The sequence below is a fragment of the Setaria italica genome, chromosome IX (assembly GCF_000263155.2).
Source record: "Setaria italica strain Yugu1 chromosome IX, Setaria_italica_v2.0, whole genome shotgun sequence".
NCBI lineage: Eukaryota > Viridiplantae > Streptophyta > Magnoliopsida > Poales > Poaceae > Setaria > Setaria italica.
The window spans coordinates 5,367,534-5,386,495 of record NC_028458.1 but is presented as its reverse complement, the minus strand read 5'-3'; the positions used below and the strand labels follow the sequence as shown (position 1 = coordinate 5,386,495).

The following is an 18,962-nucleotide window of genomic DNA, read 5'->3' as shown; positions in this document are numbered from 1 at the left end:
CATTGGGTGCAATCATGCATGGCAGCACGGGAAAGTGTCTCCCGCAGTCAGCGGTTTGCTATTCGTGAATCCATTGTGTTGACGTTTTTATAGCCAACACACGAATGCGCACGACCGTGCCGTGTGTGGAGGGGCTCACTACAGCATCTCGGCGCAGGCTGGTCTGACCGGTTACAGGACCGGTATGACCGGTTATCGGGCAGGCCGACGGTAGACCTTCAAACGTTCGTTCGGGAAGAATCCCATCAAAGCAGGCGTACGCAGGGTTGCTATAGAATCAGCAGGTCACCTAGAGCGTCTTCAAACGTCGTCGAGACGAAGGAAGAACAGCAAGTAGTAGATTGGAAAAGCTAGGGCAAAAGAATAAAGGAAAAGATACAAAATAGTAGATTGGTTTTTTCGATTGGGTTGGATGCCCTCAATCGACTGAATCCCTTTATATTTATAGGGAGGGAAGATCTTCCCCACGCAGGAGCCAAAACCCTAATATAACTTGTGCTAAATCACAACTCCTACTCGGATTACACAGAGCAAGACTGAAAGCATCTAGGCCCATAATTTGAGTTTTGGTAATAAATGACAACCCCTTGAGGACTAGCGTTTTTCAATGAGTAATATTGAGTGTAGGTTAGTCCCGTGAATGAGTTGTGGCTATGATTCTTAGTATGATGACATTCCAAATTGATTTGAAGATGGAAGGCTCAAGGCAAAGGTATAAAATAGGGTTTTTCCTTTTGCCGGTCAAATAGGTGCTTAGTGGATGAACAATATGACCGGATTTAATAGGATAGATGGCCATACTATTAAGAGGGGTCAATTCTCTTATTGCTTGAGGGTTCTATAGTGCCTCTTTGCTCAAAAGAATGCATTGCATATCAAAGTTTAGATCTAAGATGAGCATATGGTTTCTTTAATATTGAAAAGATCTCTTTTGAAATGGAGTTTCTGCGCCAATGCTGGACAGTCCGCTGGTCAAATGGCGGACGGTCCGCCGGTCAAATGGCGGACGGTCCGCTAAGGGTCTCCAAAAACTATTTCTGCCAGGTGTTTGAACTGCGGACGGTCCGCAGTTCATTTGGTGGACGGTCCGCGGGGCGCAAACGGTCCACGACTTGTACTGCGGACGGTCCGCGACCCCCGTAACGGTTCTTCTCTGACACGCATTAAATGCCAATATAGCCATTGGGCTTTGTACTGCGGACGGTCCGCGACTTGTACTGCAGATCGCGGTTTCCCAGTTTTGCACGAAAATTTACTGTAACGGCTAGTTTTGGTGGTGGGGGTTATAAATACCCCCCCCCCACCGGTTGTTGGAGCTCTCTCTTGGATCTTTGGACTAAATTTATGATCTTTTGAGCCTCTCTCTCCACCTCTCACTCACTTGCATTGAATTGAGATTGCTTTCTAGTGAGTTTGAGAGGCTTCTAGTGCATTGCATTGATTTCTTGAGCTTTGGAGCACTAGGGAGTCTTCGAGCAAGCGTCAATTGGCTTATTACTCTTGGAGATTGCCGCCTCCTAGACGGCTTGGAGCTTGTAGAGCCGTTGAGCACTTCAAGGAGATTGTGAAGTTGCTCTGGCTATTCTTGTGAGAGGTTTTGTGCTCACCTCACCGGAGTGGTGAAGAGCAACTCTAGTGGAAACGAAGTTTGGAGAGGTTCTTTGATTTAATTCGGCTTAAACATCAAGTGGTGTCTTGATAGAGAAGCTATTGAATCATTGAATCCACCTCAACGTGGATTAGGGGTGACCGGCAAGTCATCGACACCACAGGAAAACATCGGTCTCTCTCGATTGTCTTCTTGCTCTCTACCTTCTTAGTAGTACTTACTTCAAATAAATGCTTTCATATATCTTATTTTATTACTTGTCATCCTAGCTCGTCTTGACATACCTAGTGGTAGATTTGCTAGTAGTTACTTATCTTTTAAGTTTCTAATTAAAGTTTGTTAAGTATTGTATTTTAGCTTAAAATCGCACATTCACCCCCCCTCTAGTCGGTATCCTAGATCCTACAAAGACCGGTCAGACCAACTTAGGCAACCGGTCTGACCGGTCTACTCGGGTGCAGATCTTCTCTCTCGTCCGAACTCCAAATCGGACATTATATATATATGAATCTTGATCTACTCGATGAGATCTACGTAATGGTGGAGTCCAATCTTCATTTGGAGCACTTTGATCCAACCGGTCTGACCGGTAGGGTCAGCCGGTCTGACCTATCTGCACAAGGTTCTAATCTTCCTGAGGGTATAACTCTCTCATCCAAAATCAAAATCAAACGTTCCATATATACATTTCGATCGTCTCAACGAGAGCTACGCCATGGTAAATTCCAATTTTCACTTCGGGAACTTTCCCCAAACCGGTCTGAATGGTTGGAAGATCAGTCTAAATGGTTGGGAGACTAGTCTAAACAGGTCTGACCAGATCTTCCCATACCTGCTACTTTTGGGCTCCAACACATTAGATCAAAAGTTAGGGTGTGTTTGGTTAGGTGGCTAACCCCTAGGCAGGCCAAGATACTCATGTTTGTGTAGGGATCCTAGCCAGGCTTGAGTTATGCATCGAACCCCTTTAGCCTGCCAAGCGGAGCCAGGCTTAGCCGGCCGTACAGCCACGGGATGATTCCCCTCACCTGCCTCCAATGTTCTTAACACTGCCCCCAATTCTCCACCTGGAATCTTGCTGCGCGAGCTCCAGTCAGCGAAGCTCCATGGAGCGCACGCGGCCATCACCAGCGCCGGCGAGCTGGAGGTAGCTGTTGATGCCCGCGGAGAGGGGAGTCCCGCGAGGCAGAGTTTGAGAGGTAGAGATGCTGGAGTTGCCCATGCGCCATCGTCTTCAACCTCAAGCCGAGATGAGTGAGGATGACGAGTTCTTGGGGAGGAGGGGATTCACACGGCCGGTAGAGGCTCCCGCGGCGGCGCGCGAGCACCATGGAGCCCAAGCACCATGGAGCGCGAGCCCTTACGCGGCGAGCCCGAGCAAGACACACCATGGAGCACCATGGAGAACAGAGCTTGTATGAAGGAAGACGAGTTGTCACCTTGTCGGGGAAAAGGGAATTCGCAGGCAGCGGAGTTCAATTTGGCCATGCTAGAACTCGATTCAACCTCCATGGTCGTCGATTTCCTCTCCTGAATTGAATCCCATCGAGCTCGAACTCCAATCGAATCAAACTCCTCCAACTCGAACCGAATCATGCCATGCGCGCCCGTGCGGAGGTACACAAGGCAAGGCAGCCAGCAGGCCCGCGCCAGACAACAAAACCGAAGGGGTAGGAGCAGGATTGGATGGCGGCCATGTGCTTGGATGGTGACGGCAAAATCGAATTTGTGTTCTGTTTTTCCCTCGAGCAGTAGCTAGTGCTTCTTGTTCTCTTTACAACTAGCCAGTGCTTATCTCCCCATATTTTTTTTGAAACGAACCTGGCAGGAGAGCTGCCGATTTATTAAAAAGGAGGAATCCAGACTGGATAAGTACAATGAATCAAAAATGAAATGACATGAGGCAAAATTGAGCCTGAAGAATAAAATAAAATAAAACAACACTATGAACTCAGTCGCAATCAGCATCGCATAGAGCGGAAAGATGTTTCGCTCCCGCCATAATCCACACGGTGGCCTCATCTTTGATCCTCTCAAAAATCATATTGACAGAAGACTCCTTGCTGTTAAATATTCTCATATTCCTTTCCTTCCAAATTGTCCATGTAACTAGCATAATCAAAGTTCGCATGCCTCTCTTGGAGCAGGAATTTGCTCCTGCTCTCATCGACCACCAGTGGTGCAGCGTATCGGCCTGTTGCCAAGCCCTCGGGTGGATTGCTGGCGCCGATAACCAGTCCGCCACCATGGCCCAGATTCTTGTTGTAACCCGGCATTCGGCGAAAAGGTGTAGCGCCGATTCTTGTGATCTCCGACATAGTGGGCAGGTAGCTGGATTCGGCCATCCCCTTTTCTGAAGTCTGTCAGCCGTCCAAAGGCTTATCTCCCCATAGAATTGAATACATACTTTTTTATGCTTAGGAATCAATGTCTTTAGCACCGACGGGTGGTAACCCCACCTCTAGTCAAGTACAAGGTCATGGCACCATGCTAACCGAACATGAGCTAAGGGCCTGTTTTCTTCCACTTGCTAAACTTTAGCACCCGTCACATCAAATGTTTAGATACTAATTAGGAGTATTAAACGTAGACTATTTACAAAACCCATTACATAAGACGAATCTAAACGGCGAGACGAATCTATTAAGCCTAATTAGTCCATGATTTGACAATGTGTTGCTACAGTAAATATTTTGCTAATGATGGATTAATTAGGCTTAATTAGGCTTAATAGATTCGTCTCGCCGTTTAGATTCCACTTATGTAATTGGTTTTGTAAATAGTCTACGTTTACTACTCCTAATTAGTATCTAAACATTCGATGTGACACGTGCTAAAAATAAGACACGGGAAGAAAACGCCCCCTAAATTAGGATTCTAGCCAGGCTAGTCTTAGCCTAGCAACTTAGGACGGGCTAAGCTAGGCTCACTGCATGCGGGGAGCGTCAGTTTGGTTGCCTGGTCCAATCTTCAAGTCAGGTTGTGCGCATGCAAAAGAGCCTCTCGAGGGAAACGAGAGGAGCGGCCGTTTCCACCGAGCCTAGCTCGCGCGGTGCACGCGAGCGCGCGGGGCCTAGCATGCTGGGAGGGAAAAAGGATCTGCCAATAGCTAGGTGCAAGTAACCAATCACGAGCTGCATCAAGCCTGGCTGTCCGGGTGTAGGTAAGCAAACAAAAGCCTGGTGCATCTAGCAGGCCTGGCCGGCACGGGCCTGGATGCGTGGTGCGAGCCAGGCTGTGGTGAAACGAGAACTAATCAGGCCCTCAGTGATCTATGCATCAGCAACCTTTCAAGTTGATTGGTTTCTCTAAAACAACCCGGTGTAGCCATCGATCGAATGTCATGTAAGCAATGAGATTTCGATGTCGGCTAGTGATGGAAACGCTCATCGACAACTATAATCTCACAGATCCTTTTTGTCAGCCTTGCACCATTTTCTATTCTCCTATTGCAGTATGTTAATTCACCTTCCGCATTTCTAGATTCTGGACTAAAGCCACACCAGCCCCCAAACACGGCATGGTAAGAATTGCTGGGCCGGGCCTAGGATCCCGGCACTTCATGGCATGGTGAAGAACATCTTCGTGAGCTAGTTAAGACAAAAGAAGGCAAATACTCCATCCGTTCCAAATTGTAGGTCATTTTGATTTTTCTCGATTCATAGATATTATTATGCACCTAGATATTCTAGGTGCATAATAATATCTATGAAGCTAAAAACATAAAACGACCTACAATTTGGAACGGAAGGAGTACATCTATTCTCGTCTTCAAATAGTACTCTCGTGATTATTTCTTCTTCATGTGAATTGTACGGAGAAATCATATTGGGCGGTACGTCGACCTAGCTAGAGACTAGTTTGGGCTGGTTGGATTCGTGCCATTATAATTCTCAACAATTGGAAATTTACCATCAGTTGTGTCACTGACAGGTGGGAGCCACCTCAGTCACTGACATGGCATTTTTCAAATTATTGAAAATTATAATGACATGTACGGGTGAGGGATAAGGGTACCCACGGGTCCTCACCGATCATTATATTGGTTGGCCCTGACACGTAGGCCCGCCAGACCACGCTGTGCGGGCTAAGGTAGGAAGATACGTGGAGCACAAGTCCGGAGGCTGGGTGAACGGATTCTGCCCGGATATCATGGAATACTTGTTGTAAATCGACTCAGATTGCTTCCCATGTAACAACTGACTAGGATTATATCCTATGCAATTGTAATTCTAGGTTGTCAGCCTATATAAGGCGGCTAGAGACACCCCCCGAGGATACCTCACGATAACTCTTCGCACCTGCGATCAGCAATACAATCCACTAGAACACATGACGTAGGGTATTACTCTCCGGAGGTCCGAACCTGTCTAAACCTTGCGTCCTTGTATTACGATTCGAGTCCTTGATCTTACGATCTCCCTCCGCCTACAAATCTACCACCTGGGTAACCCTGGTGGACTGCCGGTCACTAAATCTGACAGTTGGCGCGTCAGGTAGGGGTGATCATTAGATCCTTTCCAATGAGCTTGATGGCATCCCATCCTGGCATCATCTTCCCCGAGAGCACGAAGGATTTCCTCGCTAATCCGTCCAGCTCCGCTTTGGGAGCATGCTGGTGGACTCCGACTCCGCCGCCTCCATCGCCGACTCGGTGTCCGCCGCCGGCTCAACATCCGTCAGACCTGCATCAACGGAGCAAGGTCTTCACCCGAGGATCATCGTGCCGCTTGCCCAGCAGGTCGGCGATCCCACGCATCCTCGCGACAACCTGCCCATCTGCACCTTCCGATCTAATTATGGGGCTAGATCGCATCAGCAACATCATTGCTGAGTGCATCAACCTCTCCGAGGTGGCACTACGCCCCGGAAGCCGCGCCGCTTTTGGCATCAAGAACTTGAATGCCGTATTTTTCGAAAAACTCGTGCAGTCTTTACAGATCCAATCTGACGAGAGCGGTGGGCCTATCATCATGTTTTTACTATAGCTGACCTACTGCAGTCAAAATTTCTTGTAAACTCGTAGTAAGAAATAATCATAATTTCGAAGGAATGTATATGAATTCCTGCATCCCAAATGACACCTAGGCGCTCTTCATATCCACGCAATTGTTAGTCCCAATCTCTCGGAGGATAAGAGGCCCCCAATCTCTCAACTGCGAGCCAAGGGATTCAGAGGCTACCGTATAGGAATCCAAAATCCACATCACTTGACCATAAGAACCCCAGGAATCACTCATGGCTCGATCGAGGAGAGCCGCTGGCTCCCGCCACCAATCCAATTCCAAGCTCCAACCAGCAGAGAGCCTGCGCCCTGCCTTGCAGGGACCCAATGCAAGCAACGGTAGCATTCATGTGGACTCCATGTTCTTGCCCGTCTCGCTCGGGGGGAAAAAAAAAGACGGCAGGTAACATCATGTTCGTTATCTAATGAATGCTGATGTCCACCAGCTGCATCAGGTTTATGTGTAAATGCGTCTGAATTTTGGATCCTTTCAAGAGAATGAGTGAATGAAATGTGAGTGAGAACGGTCCATGTTGGAGCTTACTTCACGGCTCTTTTCTTCGTGCCAATCATCGTGATTCCTCCATGGATGGATGATTTGTGTTAGGCTAATTCGCCTGTTAGCACTAACAGAGTAGTAGTGACAGTTAACTGCCTAACTCTTTTTTTTTTGGGTTGTTCTTTCCTGCCCCTGACGACGCTCTATATAAAGCCATCCCTGCATTGCAGATTTCGGCCAGGAAGTAGCCACTTGCTTTGGGCCAAAACTAGTGGCTGCTCCCCACAGCACACAGCACACACCTGAGCTCTCTGCTGGGTGCATAGCACTTGAACTTTTTTTTTTTGTTGTTGCAAACATGTCCGTGTCACGGCTCATCATGCTCGCCGTTCTCGCCGTGGTTAGCGTGTGCGCCGCTCCCCGTGCGCTCGCGGCGCGAGAGCTGGCCGCCGGGGAGGACGACGCCGCCGCCGCGATGGCGCTGCGGCACGAGGCGTGGATGGCGGAGCACGGGCGCGCGTACAAGGACGAGGCGGAGAAGGCGCGGCGGCTGGAGATCTTCCGTGCCAACGCGAGGCTGATCGACTCGCTCAACGCCGCGGGGAAGCACGGCCACCGGCTGGCCACCAACAGGTTCGCCGACCTCACCGACGAGGAGTTCCGGGCCGCCAGGACCGGGTACCGGCGCCCGGCTGCGCCGGCCGCCGGGAGCCACGGCGGCGGCCGGTTCAGGTACGAGAACGTCAGCCTGGCCGACGCGCCGCAGAGCGTGGACTGGCGGGCCATGGGCGCCGTCACCGGCGTCAAGGACCAAGGAGATTGCGGTACGAAATTAAACACGCGCCACCTGCACACACACACACACACACACACACACACACACACCACATGCATGATGAATGTAAAATGAATAATAGTTTCAACTGATTTTAAGTAGAAATTGGAATGGAAAATCAATTGAAGTTAGGTTAAAACATACTGCATGCGTGGACATGTCTCCATCTCGCTAGCTTTTTCGTAACGCACGCGTGCGGTCAAAACGGAAAGGTTAAAGCGGAACAGACAGTAGACTAGTGGAGATTGTTGTACTGATAGAAGACTAGAGTCTACTGGTGCGTGCACTTTTGGTAATTTGAATCAATAAGGAAGTTTGTTTTTTACATCATCAATTAGACAATTACTGGAGTTTTTTATGTGGTTATCAGTCCAAATACAACATGGCAGCATACATGCACTGTCGCAGGTTGTTGCTGGGCGTTCTCGGCGGTGGCGGCGGTGGAAGGGCTGAACAAGATCCGGACGGGCCGTCTGGTGTCGCTGTCGGAGCAGGAGCTGGTGGACTGCGACGTCGACGGCGAGGACCAGGGCTGCGAGGGCGGCCTCATGGACGACGCCTTCCAGTTCATCGCGCGCCGCGGCGGGCTGGCCTCCGAGTCGGGGTACCCGTACGACGGCGACGACGGGCCCTGCCGCTCCGCCGCCGCCGCGGCGCGCGCCGCGTCCATCCGGGGCCACGAGGACGTGCCGCGCGAGAGCGAGGCCGCGCTGGCCGCGGCCGTGGCGCGCCAGCCGGTGTCCGTGGCCATCAACGGCGCGGACCCGGCCTTCCGGTTCTACGGCGGCGGCGTCCTGTCCGGGGCCTGCGGCACGGAGCTGAACCACGCCGTCACGGCCGTCGGGTACGGCACCGCCGGCGACGGCACCCGGTACTGGGTGATGAAGAACTCGTGGGGCGCGTCGTGGGGCGAGGGCGGCTACGTCCGGATCCGCCGCGGCGACCGCGGGCCGGGCGTCTGCGGCCTCGCCAAGCTGCCGTCCTACCCCGTCTAGCTATGCTATATCCACCGTACGTGCCAATCGCATCGAGATCAGCGATCGCAGCCTATAGTATTGTACTGTACGTGTGGGTGATGTTCCATCGAATCCAAGCGATGCACGACGACACGTCAGAGTGCATGGCAGGTTCGACTAGTTTGTGATTTACATTAATGTCCTGAATTACTCCAATTGTTAAGGTGTGGCTGTATGAGCTACACTAATAGCATGAATGCTGTGTGCAGATGGTCTCTGTCACGACCAGATGCAAGCCATTCACTCCTGTAACAGTAAGAATGCTCGGGGGGTTGTACCTGCACCTTATGTGGTGATGGTGGCCACACGTGTACAGATTGCCAGATTGGCTTTCAAACCAGTTAAATGTATACATGGATACATATAAAATCGTGTGTAGTTTTGGTGTAATACTTTGTAACTACGTTAGTGTTTGCAGTTGACATAGATTGCTGAAAACATGGAAGGATTGCTGTATCCGAATTCTGAATTCAGTATCAGATCATGGACACAGTATCACTCACTGGAAGATATCACCAAATTATCGTTTGAACGAAATACCACCAGAATGATATCTTTTAGTGGTAGCTTTTTGATTCCTTATATGATAATTTGGTGGTATTTCTGAAAGACTGGCGAGATAAAAAAAAAAATAACAAACTCTCGCCGAACTTGATGTGACACGCGGCCCAGCCCAGCCCAGCCGGCATACGCGCGCCCGTGCTCCGCGGCCCAGCGGGCGCACGCCACCCCTCACGCGCGCGGCCGGCGAAAAAACCCCGAAAACGACCGTGCGCGGATCGGGGTAAGATCCCGGAAGAAGCGTGACCAATTTCGCCTCTCCGGCTCGTGGTTTGGCAACTTTTCCCCTCCCCTCCTCGGCTGCTCCCCCGCCGGCCCCTCCCGAGTCCTCCCGTGCGCCCCCGCGGTCTCCGCCTCCCACCCCGCCGCTTTTCCAAATAGAAACGGCCCCATCCATAGTCCAAATCCGAAAGACAAGGGTGGCCGGATTTCATCCGCTGCGGTGCGGCTGGTGCCCGACGAGCCCGATCGATCCCCTTCCTTCGTCCCCACACCAAGTCACCAACCGGCTCCATCTCCGAACCAAATCCCCTCCTCCCCTTTCCCAAATCGAGCAGGCGGCGGCGGGGGAGACCTGGCTCGGGGCCGACGGTCCCAGATTCAATTCCATCCAAATTCTCGCCGCCGGCGTCGCTACCACGGTAAGTTGCCTCCTTCCTCCCCCCTTCTTGGAGATTAGGGTCCCCGATTTCGCATTGGCCACGATCGTGTTTGATTGAATCTGCGTGTCCCCGCCGTCTTCCCCCCGCGCAGGATCGACGCGTAGCCGCCCAGGGTTTGCCGCGGGTTCCGGCATGCTCTAGCCGCCGCCCTGCCGCGGTGATCCTCTCGTGGCCGGGCTTGCCATGTCGTGGGGGCGGTTCAGCAACTTCAACCCCTTCCAGGGGCCCACCCGGACCGTGCGGAGCTGCCCGGTGGCGCCTCGCAACGTGGTGGTCATCGACGAGGACGACGATGGTGGCGACGATGCCTCGGAACCGGAGGTTTTCATTATTGGTGGCGCAGCTCCGCCACCGACGCCTGCGGCGGCGCCTGGGTGCCAGGCCAGGAAAGGGAACGGCTTGTCTGGTAACGTGATCACCATAGACGATGATGAAGACGTGGGGGAAGGTGCTGGGTGGGATAAGGCAGGCCCCAGCACCTCCCGTGCGTCGTCTGGGTCTCCGGCATCGATGACACCGGGGCGGGGTTCCCCGGGGAACAGATACGGGTTCGATAGCACATCGGACAGTGATTTGTCCGAGGGGTGGGACTTTGACACTGATGATGGTGGCAGCTCGGATTGCGAGATTCTGGATGATACGTCTGGGACGGCCCGAGAGATGTGGGAGACGGCTGCTTCAAGGAAGAAGATGCCTCATGGTGTCCATGAGCGTGAGGATGGTTGGGCTGCTGCATTTGAATCATGTGCCAGGTCGGAGGCACAACCATATAAGGATTCAGAGGGTTTCTTTGGTGCGGGATGCAATCTGGATGAGACTTATTTTAGCACCGCATGGAAGGGTGACTCACACAACGATACTGGTGGTACAAAGGAGGGTTCTGAACACGTTCAAAGTAGTGCCAACGGTGTGAAGGATGGCCAAGGTCCTTCGGTGCCAAATGCCAAAAAATGTTCTAATGGAAATGTTGGAGAAGGAACAGAAGGCATGCAGGATACAAATAGCAGTGCAAAGGATGTCCATGCAGAACCCCATCCCGATGAGAACATATTTCAGAGTTCTAGTGATGCTTGTAAGGGAGGTGTGCAAAATAATACTGGCGTTTCAAAGGATCACCATGGCCCTTCTTCAGCGCCTAGTGCCAAGGAATGTTCAAATGAAGAAGGGGTTGTTCCTCAAAAAACTTCAGAAGGGTTTCAAACTCCTCGCGCAGATGGAACCTTTGTCTATAAATTTGTCTCTGCGAATATGGTGTTTCCCGGAAACTCCTCAGCAGATCGGAAAGATGGAAGTCCTCCAATGTCTGTCAGTACTCCTGATAAGATTGATGAGAAAATACCTGATGGTGAATATTCACAAAAGGATCAGTCACCACCGGAACCATCACATGCTTCAGTGATTGGTGAACGTGAAAGACACAAAGAATCAATTGAGTACAAACGGGCAGCAGAGGAGGAGTGGGCTTCCAGACAGCGGCAGCTACAAATACAGGTACAGTATTTGGCCACCATGAATTAATTCTAAACTATACTAGAACTATGTTACGTGTGCATGGATTTGGGAACATAAAATTCAACGCTTAGTTTTAAAAACTTCCTGCAAAAAAATATGTAATGATCAAAACAGGTGGCACGTATGGAATGTTTGGATCCGTCACATGACTCTTGATTATGGTTCTTTGTTGGAAAATATTATTGCAGGCTGAGGAAGCAAAGAAATTGCGAAAGAGAAAGAAAGCTGAGGCTCAACGATTGCTTGACATGGAGAAGAGACAAAAACAAAGATTGCAAGAAGTCCGTGAATCACAGAGAAAGGTCTCTTATTGCACCAGTCTACAATGTGATGCTAGCACAATTATTTGTTAATTGTCAATACTTTTTTGGCATTATATAACTGTTACCTTTTCTTTCTTCCTGTAGAATGAAGAAGCTATACAGCTAAAGGAGCAGTATCGGGGCGTAGTAAGAAAGGAACTTGAAGATCTGGAAAGGAGATATTGGGATATGACTTCAATATTGCGTGCGCTAGGCATCCCCGTTGAAGGTGGTGAGGTATGCCCTGTGCCTCTGTCTTGTGGATACACTCAGCCCATTGCTTGCTAGTTGTAGAAAGTTTATTTGCTGCAAGCTTTTTTATTGTATTGATTCAGAACGTTTTGCCTAGTACAAACACTGTTGGCCCTTGTCCATGGTTGACCATAGCAGCAAAACCCCAATGTTTTCGAATAGTTTTATGAACAGCTGTGGCTAGCTTCTGCAGTTGCAGGCGGTATTTCAACTTTGCAAGGGTTGACCTTGTTTGTAAGAAAAATAAAACAGAAAAAGGCTACTAACTGCATATTTGGGAAGAATAGGACAATAGTTGTGTATAGCTGAAGATCGGAAGCCACCTGTGTTTCGTAAACCTATGTTTGCATTCAAGCAGCACAGAATTTATTCAGATTTCCCAATATGCTTTCTGCTGTGATCGTAGAGAATTAAGAATATCTGTAATAGTTAATTTGACGAGACTACTTATCCTTTTCAGGTTAAAGCCTATAAGCAAGCACTTCTGAAATTCCATCCTGATAGGGTATCAAGAAATGATATGTATCAACAGGTCAAAGCAGAGGAGACATTCAAGTTCATTTCACGCCTGAAGGAGAAACTGCCAAGGTTTTAAGAATAGCATATTCCAATACCCAGTTCGCACAAAACCATCTCAAACCCATCTCCTTTGTGTGTGCGTCGTAGTCACATCCTTCTCCAAGGCAGAAATCTCACCTGCAGGCTCAAGATCCATAGTTCAGAAGATATTTATTATCCTCCTTAGAAGCAACTAGGGCTTAGAATTCATTAAACTCGACTACTCTCCTTGAAGTGGTAGGGATTCTTGTTAGTCGTGACCCTTGGTTTGGGATCGAGAATTGGTTGTACAGGACTGATAGCAGAAACATAATTCCTCTTGCAGACCATCTTTCATAATTTATCTGACAGAATACCGTGTCGTCGTGCTTTGGTTGTTCAGCTCAGTTACATGCGTTTTCACATACATGCATTTGTAATTTTATATAGGCGACATCACTTATATCACAACTAGATGCATTCCTTTTTCTTTATTTTTGTTATACACTAGCTGTATCTTTGCTTTGCATTCTGGAACAACCACGAGGATCTACTCTGTACAAAGGAAAGGTGATGCATAAACGAATGGCTCAGGGCCCCATGGGTATTTCTACAGGTAGGAATGACTGAGGCACGCATGTCTTGTTGAATATACCAATTGTGGCTTTACAGGATTCAATTGATAAACCGCGCACATTTGCCATGGAAAATGGAATTTTGACGCTCATGCTGCGCATAAATATTACATGGGTAAATTACTCAATGGTACTGTAGCCTCGCCGGAAACGGTGATGAACAAAGGCAAAATATACACATTGTAGATTGCTACTTATATGCTGCTCAAATTATGGTAAACCCCTACTGCTGCTGCTACTCGCCGCTCGCGATCACGACAAGATCGACGATAATAACGCACCAGGTGGAGGCAGCGAGGCAGCCGGGTGAGCATGCTACCGTTCCTGAATCTTGGCCGCACACCGAGACGGGTGAGAGGAAGCCTTCCAGTTCAACTGCTGAGGTGGCTGAGCATCCATGGTGGCAGTCCAATGCGAGCTTGCGGCTGCGGCTGCGGTGCCGCCCCCTCCACCCTCCCGCCGCCTGCTGCCACAGGGACAGGGTAGCTGCTGCACAAACCAGACAAACGGGGCACCCTCTTGTCACTCGCTTCCTGAAGTTGTCAGTAACGCATCGACGCGTTCTGGGGAAAACAGGGAAGGTTTCACTGTTTGGGATTGGGGCGTGATGTGTAGGAGTACCTGATATTTGTTGCTGGGGGAGCTTCCCTCATCATGAAGGACGAGGAAGACGAGCTGGTTTGCTGTGGAGTTTGGTCCCATTGCGGTTGCTGCCGCTGGCCTTTCTGCTTCTCCACGAGCTGCAGAAAGGAACAATGCTTTCTGTCAAATCAGTTCAACTTTGCTTCATGGGAAAACAAGAGGAAAAAACTGGAGCATGGACGAGGCAACGGGTTGAGCAGCCAACAGCGGCGGCCTATGCCTACCTCCTTCTGCAGGACCTTGTTCTCCTCCTGCAGTGACTTCTCCTGCAGCAACAATGCATCGCGTGCCAGCAGTCAGCGAAGCACAGGAGCAGATATATTCGAGCGGATGATGTTGCAGCGTAGTCACAACATTCACATGGCTTGAAACAAACCATATCCCTCTGATGGACAGCTAAAGAAATCACACTAGTCTAACACGCAAGTCCGACAGTTTACCTTCCTTTGAAGCTCTGAAATTGACTCCATCATAAGCTGGCTCTGCACATGCAAAGAATATGTACTGGTCAGCTTTTCAACATACAGGGCAAATGGATGTCGCCGCGTAGACACCGCAAAAGTAATGCACGGTGGTGTCATATATATGATCATGCTACCTTTCTGGATCTGATATGTTTCAGTGAACTCTCCAGCTGCTGCTCTAGTTGCTGAAGCTCCTTGAGATTCAAAGTTTCAAGATCCTCTCCCATGAGATGCCTGCAGGACACACCAATTAGCTCATATTATCTTCTCGCCGTGGGTAGTTCATATTAACTTGCTGCAACGTAAATCACTAAAAATTACTTTTGACATTTCTGTATCGTCTCAACCTTCGCCTTTAGTTTCCTATATTCGTGGCACCAGTTGCCCTACACAAGTAAAGAAAATTTGCATTATTTAATATGGGCCAACATCATGAAAAGGAATACTACGAATTCAGGATATCACAATTGAAGGGAGACTTAACTACTCCCTCCGTTCCAAATTGTAAGTCATTCCAAGAATCTTGGAGAGTCAAAGCATCTCAAGTTTGACCAAAATTATAAAGAAAAATATAAAGATTTATGACATCAAATAGATATACTATGAAAATATAATTGATAAAGAATCTAATGATACTTGAAGCTCTGCAATACTAATTTGGATGCAGCTAATATTAAACATTATTCTTATAATTTTAGTCAAAACCTGAGATGCTTTGACTCTCCAAGATTCTTGGAATGACTTACAATTTGGAACGGAGGGAGTACATGATAGCCAAGGATAACTAACTGAACTAAGCACTGCTATGTGTTGTGTGATTTGTTTTTTCAATTAGTTTAAATTCAATTTTATTACTGTTCATAACTAGGACACTACAATCATCTATCGTCTAAAAATGACAAATATCCATGGAGTTTGCATTAGGATAACCATAAGAAATGGCGAAAAAGATGGTTGGCAACATATTGTACATTTGAATTTAGTGTTTCGTGTGCTTCCAAAGCCTGTCCTATACATATGGATACTTGTTAGGATCTATCTATGCTAATCCCCAATAAAAATATGTGCTACTTTATGATCCTACAAATGTCACACAAAAAATACCTCCTGAAAACAGTGAGTTAATATACAATAAAGAAATTTTTTTATACAAAGAGTATCCTAAATAATCAATATTTTCTTGTAACCTTTTTATGCCAATGTTTGCTTTTAACTGTCACACCGATGCGTATCTTGTGATTCCCACTTCCACCAAATATATATAAAAAATCAAAGTAAATCCTGTTGAAAAGCTAAACAAATTTTGGGAACAATTACAATTCGAATGAGTCTGTTCTAATTTGTGTTTGTCCCCTTTTTTCGGACATGCCAATTTGTTTTGACTAGTGGTCAATCACCAGTAATTGACACGTGCATATTAATCCTACAACCCCTGCTTTTGCAAAACATTAATTGCTAGCACTTGACAAATATTAGCACATGATCACAAAATTCCTAAAACTAAGGCATTCCTTGGACCGGCTGATTAAGTATGTTATGCCACAATGTGCTCCGGCTACATGCCATCTAAATTACTGATAGGTTTAATTGCTGATTTATAACAATCATATTTACTGCACCAATGGTACATCTATGCAAAGGAGAAGCAGTTTACTGTTCCTAGGTTTAGATTAGTCATTTGGCAAAAGAAGTAATGAAACAGCAGGTCCTATCAATAGTTCAAGAAAAGGCCAACATGTTTATTGAGCACAGCTTGATCAGCATGAATGATTATAAATTCAGCCCAACTTGACAAGAACTGAATGAGATTTTCTCATATGAAAAAAAGCTAAAAACCTACAGTAATGAATCGAATAAAAACAGATGAATGAAGTTAGTACCTGAGTTTCAGATTCTGCTGAAATGAGAACCTTCTCTGCATAGGAGTAGCGCTCATATCGTTCAAGAATTTTGTCCATACTGTGAAAACGGTGGAAATGATATCTTATCACTGGAAGTAAATAAATGTAGGCACGAATAACTAAATAAATCTGTATGATAAAGAATGGAAGGAGTGTGTATTCAATACTGTAAGCAATTAGGCATCTTTAAGTCCTAATAGACTTCAAGCATAAATTCGTAATGTAATAAATTTATACACTATAATTTCATAAAGACATGCTATCTAAAGATTCTCCCTTTTTCTACAAGGATGTAAAAACACATGGTTCAACTGGTTAAGAAACCAAATCAGAAGCAGGACACAAAAATGGGATCAAATTTTGACATCCCAGCTACTTACATTAGCAGCAACCTCAAGAACAACAGTTACAGAAGACAGCAACATTTAGGAAGTAAGTTAAAGATGCCAAACCAAAATAAAGTTGTGGACGTTGTTAACTGCATTATATTGTAGCTAGCTCTTTGAATCAGTTTCAGTGTGGAAGAATGGAAGTGTAGCTTTTACGAATTCATACTAGTCTTTATATAGCCTGTACCATATAATTTGTTATTATCAACCAAACTGCAGCATTTTAATAAAGAGCCTTGGTCTAAAAATGAAAATTTCTCCAAACATAGAAAGTGCTACAGTGAACAATTATTGTATAATTTCTTTTATGCTTCAAAACTCTTTGTTACTGCAGTAACTTAATATATGACTACCTAGCAAATCACATAAGCTTACTAAATTTAAAACATCATGATATACAATGATTTTTTTAATTTTTTTACAATGGTAGTTTCTCTTATCCTCCATGGTCCATGCAATTAATTTACAAGACATATTGAAAACTATATATTCTAAAACTTTTGCAAGGGTATTACTATGAAATTATCTTAAGGAACTTGTGTTTTTAAAAATATTTTGTTAAATTAATCCATAAAGAAAACAGATAAATGTGTGTGATTTTTCAATTAATGTTTTCTTGAGTTATCGTAGGAATTTGGTTACTAAAATTTGTCAAATCATGGAGCATAAATATCAAGCATAATCTTTTACCTTTTTTTACACAAAAGTCAATTTCTAGAGCTTTACAGAAAGGAGAAGGATAATTTGCACTATGTACCAACCATCACAGGTGTTCTGGAAAAAAAGTGTTAGGAAAAAAGCTGCTAAAATAAAACCAAAAGCCTTTTGAGTTGTACTTCAAGAAAGTGGGCTGTAAGTCCAAGTTAGGGGAACCTCATAGAACCTTGTCTCTTAATTAAACAACAAGGAAAACTACAATTGAAAATTCAGATCAATGAAATCCACAACAGGATGCCCTGATACATACATGCATCGATGTGCCAATAAGTGATATGGGGGAATGTTCTACTTTCAGTAAAATATGGATTGGTACACAATCACAACCAGGAGAAAGAAAATCACACATGTGATATTGATCGAGATGCATATAACATGCATTCAGAATCTAATCTGGTTAATTTTTCAATTCAAACTGCAACTATTTGCAATTTCACAAGATTAAGTATGAAAAATGATCAAGATATGTTGGAAAAGAAAAGGAGAAAATCAATCTAGGCATGTGAGGAATGTCTAGAAACTGAAATTGTTGCAAATTATGTTCTGGTAGAGAAAATACTAATATTCAGTCACTATATAAGCGCTAGGAATCAATGAATATTGCGTAAGCAACAGTTTCTCAGGTACAACTTCACCAAATCGAAAGGTAAAACACCTGTATTTTTTTCAATTCTATCAAAAAGTCATGGCACTATTGCAAGTACCATTGGTAAAGTACATGTATTTGCTGTACTTGTGTTTTTACAGAATGTCTGCATGCCTACTCACTGTAGATTACAGGAGCTTGAGACAACTGCCATAGACGAGTGCTACACTTGAATGGATAATATAATGTCAGCCTTAGGTTCCATACAAACTCCCCACATGTTGCTCATGCAAGAACCGACTACGCATCAACAAGCGAACAGTCCCCCCCCCCCCCCCAAAAGGTCTCTGCCACTTTTCCAACATGGAAAGGTCATCTTATGAATAAGACAAGCAGGTTGACAACTGTTAAAGCACTTATGAGCTCCATATGCACACACAGTCTCATCTCCCTGAAGATACCAGATTGGGTCATGCAAGAGATTGACAAGAGAAGGAAAGGTTTTCTTTGGGCAGGAAAGAACAAAGCCCATGGTGGCCAATGTATGGTAGCTTGGCCAACAGCTTGCAGGCCATTTGAATTTGGTGGCCTTGGAGTTCCAGATTTGCGCATTGCATCATTTGCTCTCAGATTGAGATGGCTGTGGCTCAAGAAAACAGATGCAGATAGGCCATGGAAAACATCTACCCAACAGACTTCGGGCAGGATAATAACCTTCTCCAGATGTTTTCACGCTTTCTATCCCAAGTCAGGTTGAGGGGATGGTAACCTAGCCTTGTATTGGATGGAATAATTTGGCTAGGGCATCCTCCCCATGCATCCTGATGGCCTGATCTGT

General features: G+C 46.5%; 3 protein-coding genes across 4 annotated transcripts in view; 2 read left to right on the top strand and 1 right to left on the bottom strand.

Annotated features, from left to right (window-relative positions):
• The first annotated feature begins 7,341 nt into the window (after positions 1-7,341).
• On the top strand, positions 7,342-9,409 carry LOC101754706 (senescence-specific cysteine protease SAG39). Its single transcript, XM_004981686.2, has 2 exons — positions 7,342-7,937; positions 8,357-9,409. The coding sequence occupies exons 1-2, from the start codon at positions 7,472-7,474 to the stop codon at positions 8,941-8,943; spliced, it is 1,053 nt and encodes a 350-aa protein (XP_004981743.1). The 5' UTR covers positions 7,342-7,471; the 3' UTR covers positions 8,944-9,409.
• A 412-nt stretch (positions 9,410-9,821) lies between these two features.
• LOC101754306 lies at positions 9,822-13,197 on the top strand. Its single transcript, XM_004981685.3, has 5 exons — positions 9,822-10,166; positions 10,279-11,678; positions 11,888-12,001; positions 12,107-12,238; positions 12,714-13,197. Exons 2-5 carry the CDS (start codon positions 10,371-10,373, stop codon positions 12,846-12,848), a joined length of 1,689 nt encoding a protein of 562 aa, XP_004981742.1. The 5' UTR covers positions 9,822-10,166; positions 10,279-10,370; the 3' UTR covers positions 12,849-13,197.
• Positions 13,198-13,413: 216 nt separating this feature from the next.
• Positions 13,414-18,962, bottom strand: part of FUL1 (MADS-box transcription factor 14) — a 7,361-nt gene continuing 1,812 nt past the window's right edge. The window contains exons 2-8 of one of the 2 annotated variants that reach the window (XM_004981683.3): positions 16,412-16,490; positions 14,853-14,917; positions 14,666-14,765; positions 14,508-14,549; positions 14,292-14,333; positions 14,047-14,165; positions 13,414-13,914 (exon numbers count right to left, since the gene is read on the bottom strand). In XM_004981683.3, the coding sequence (XP_004981740.1) occupies positions 13,797-13,914; positions 14,047-14,165; positions 14,292-14,333; positions 14,508-14,549; positions 14,666-14,765; positions 14,853-14,917; positions 16,412-16,490 (565 nt within the window). In that variant the 3' untranslated portion in view covers positions 13,414-13,796. The remainder of the gene's footprint in view (positions 13,915-14,046; positions 14,166-14,291; positions 14,334-14,507; positions 14,550-14,665; positions 14,766-14,852; positions 14,918-16,411; positions 16,491-18,962) is intronic. The other variant, XM_004981684.3, reaches the window with a different exon arrangement.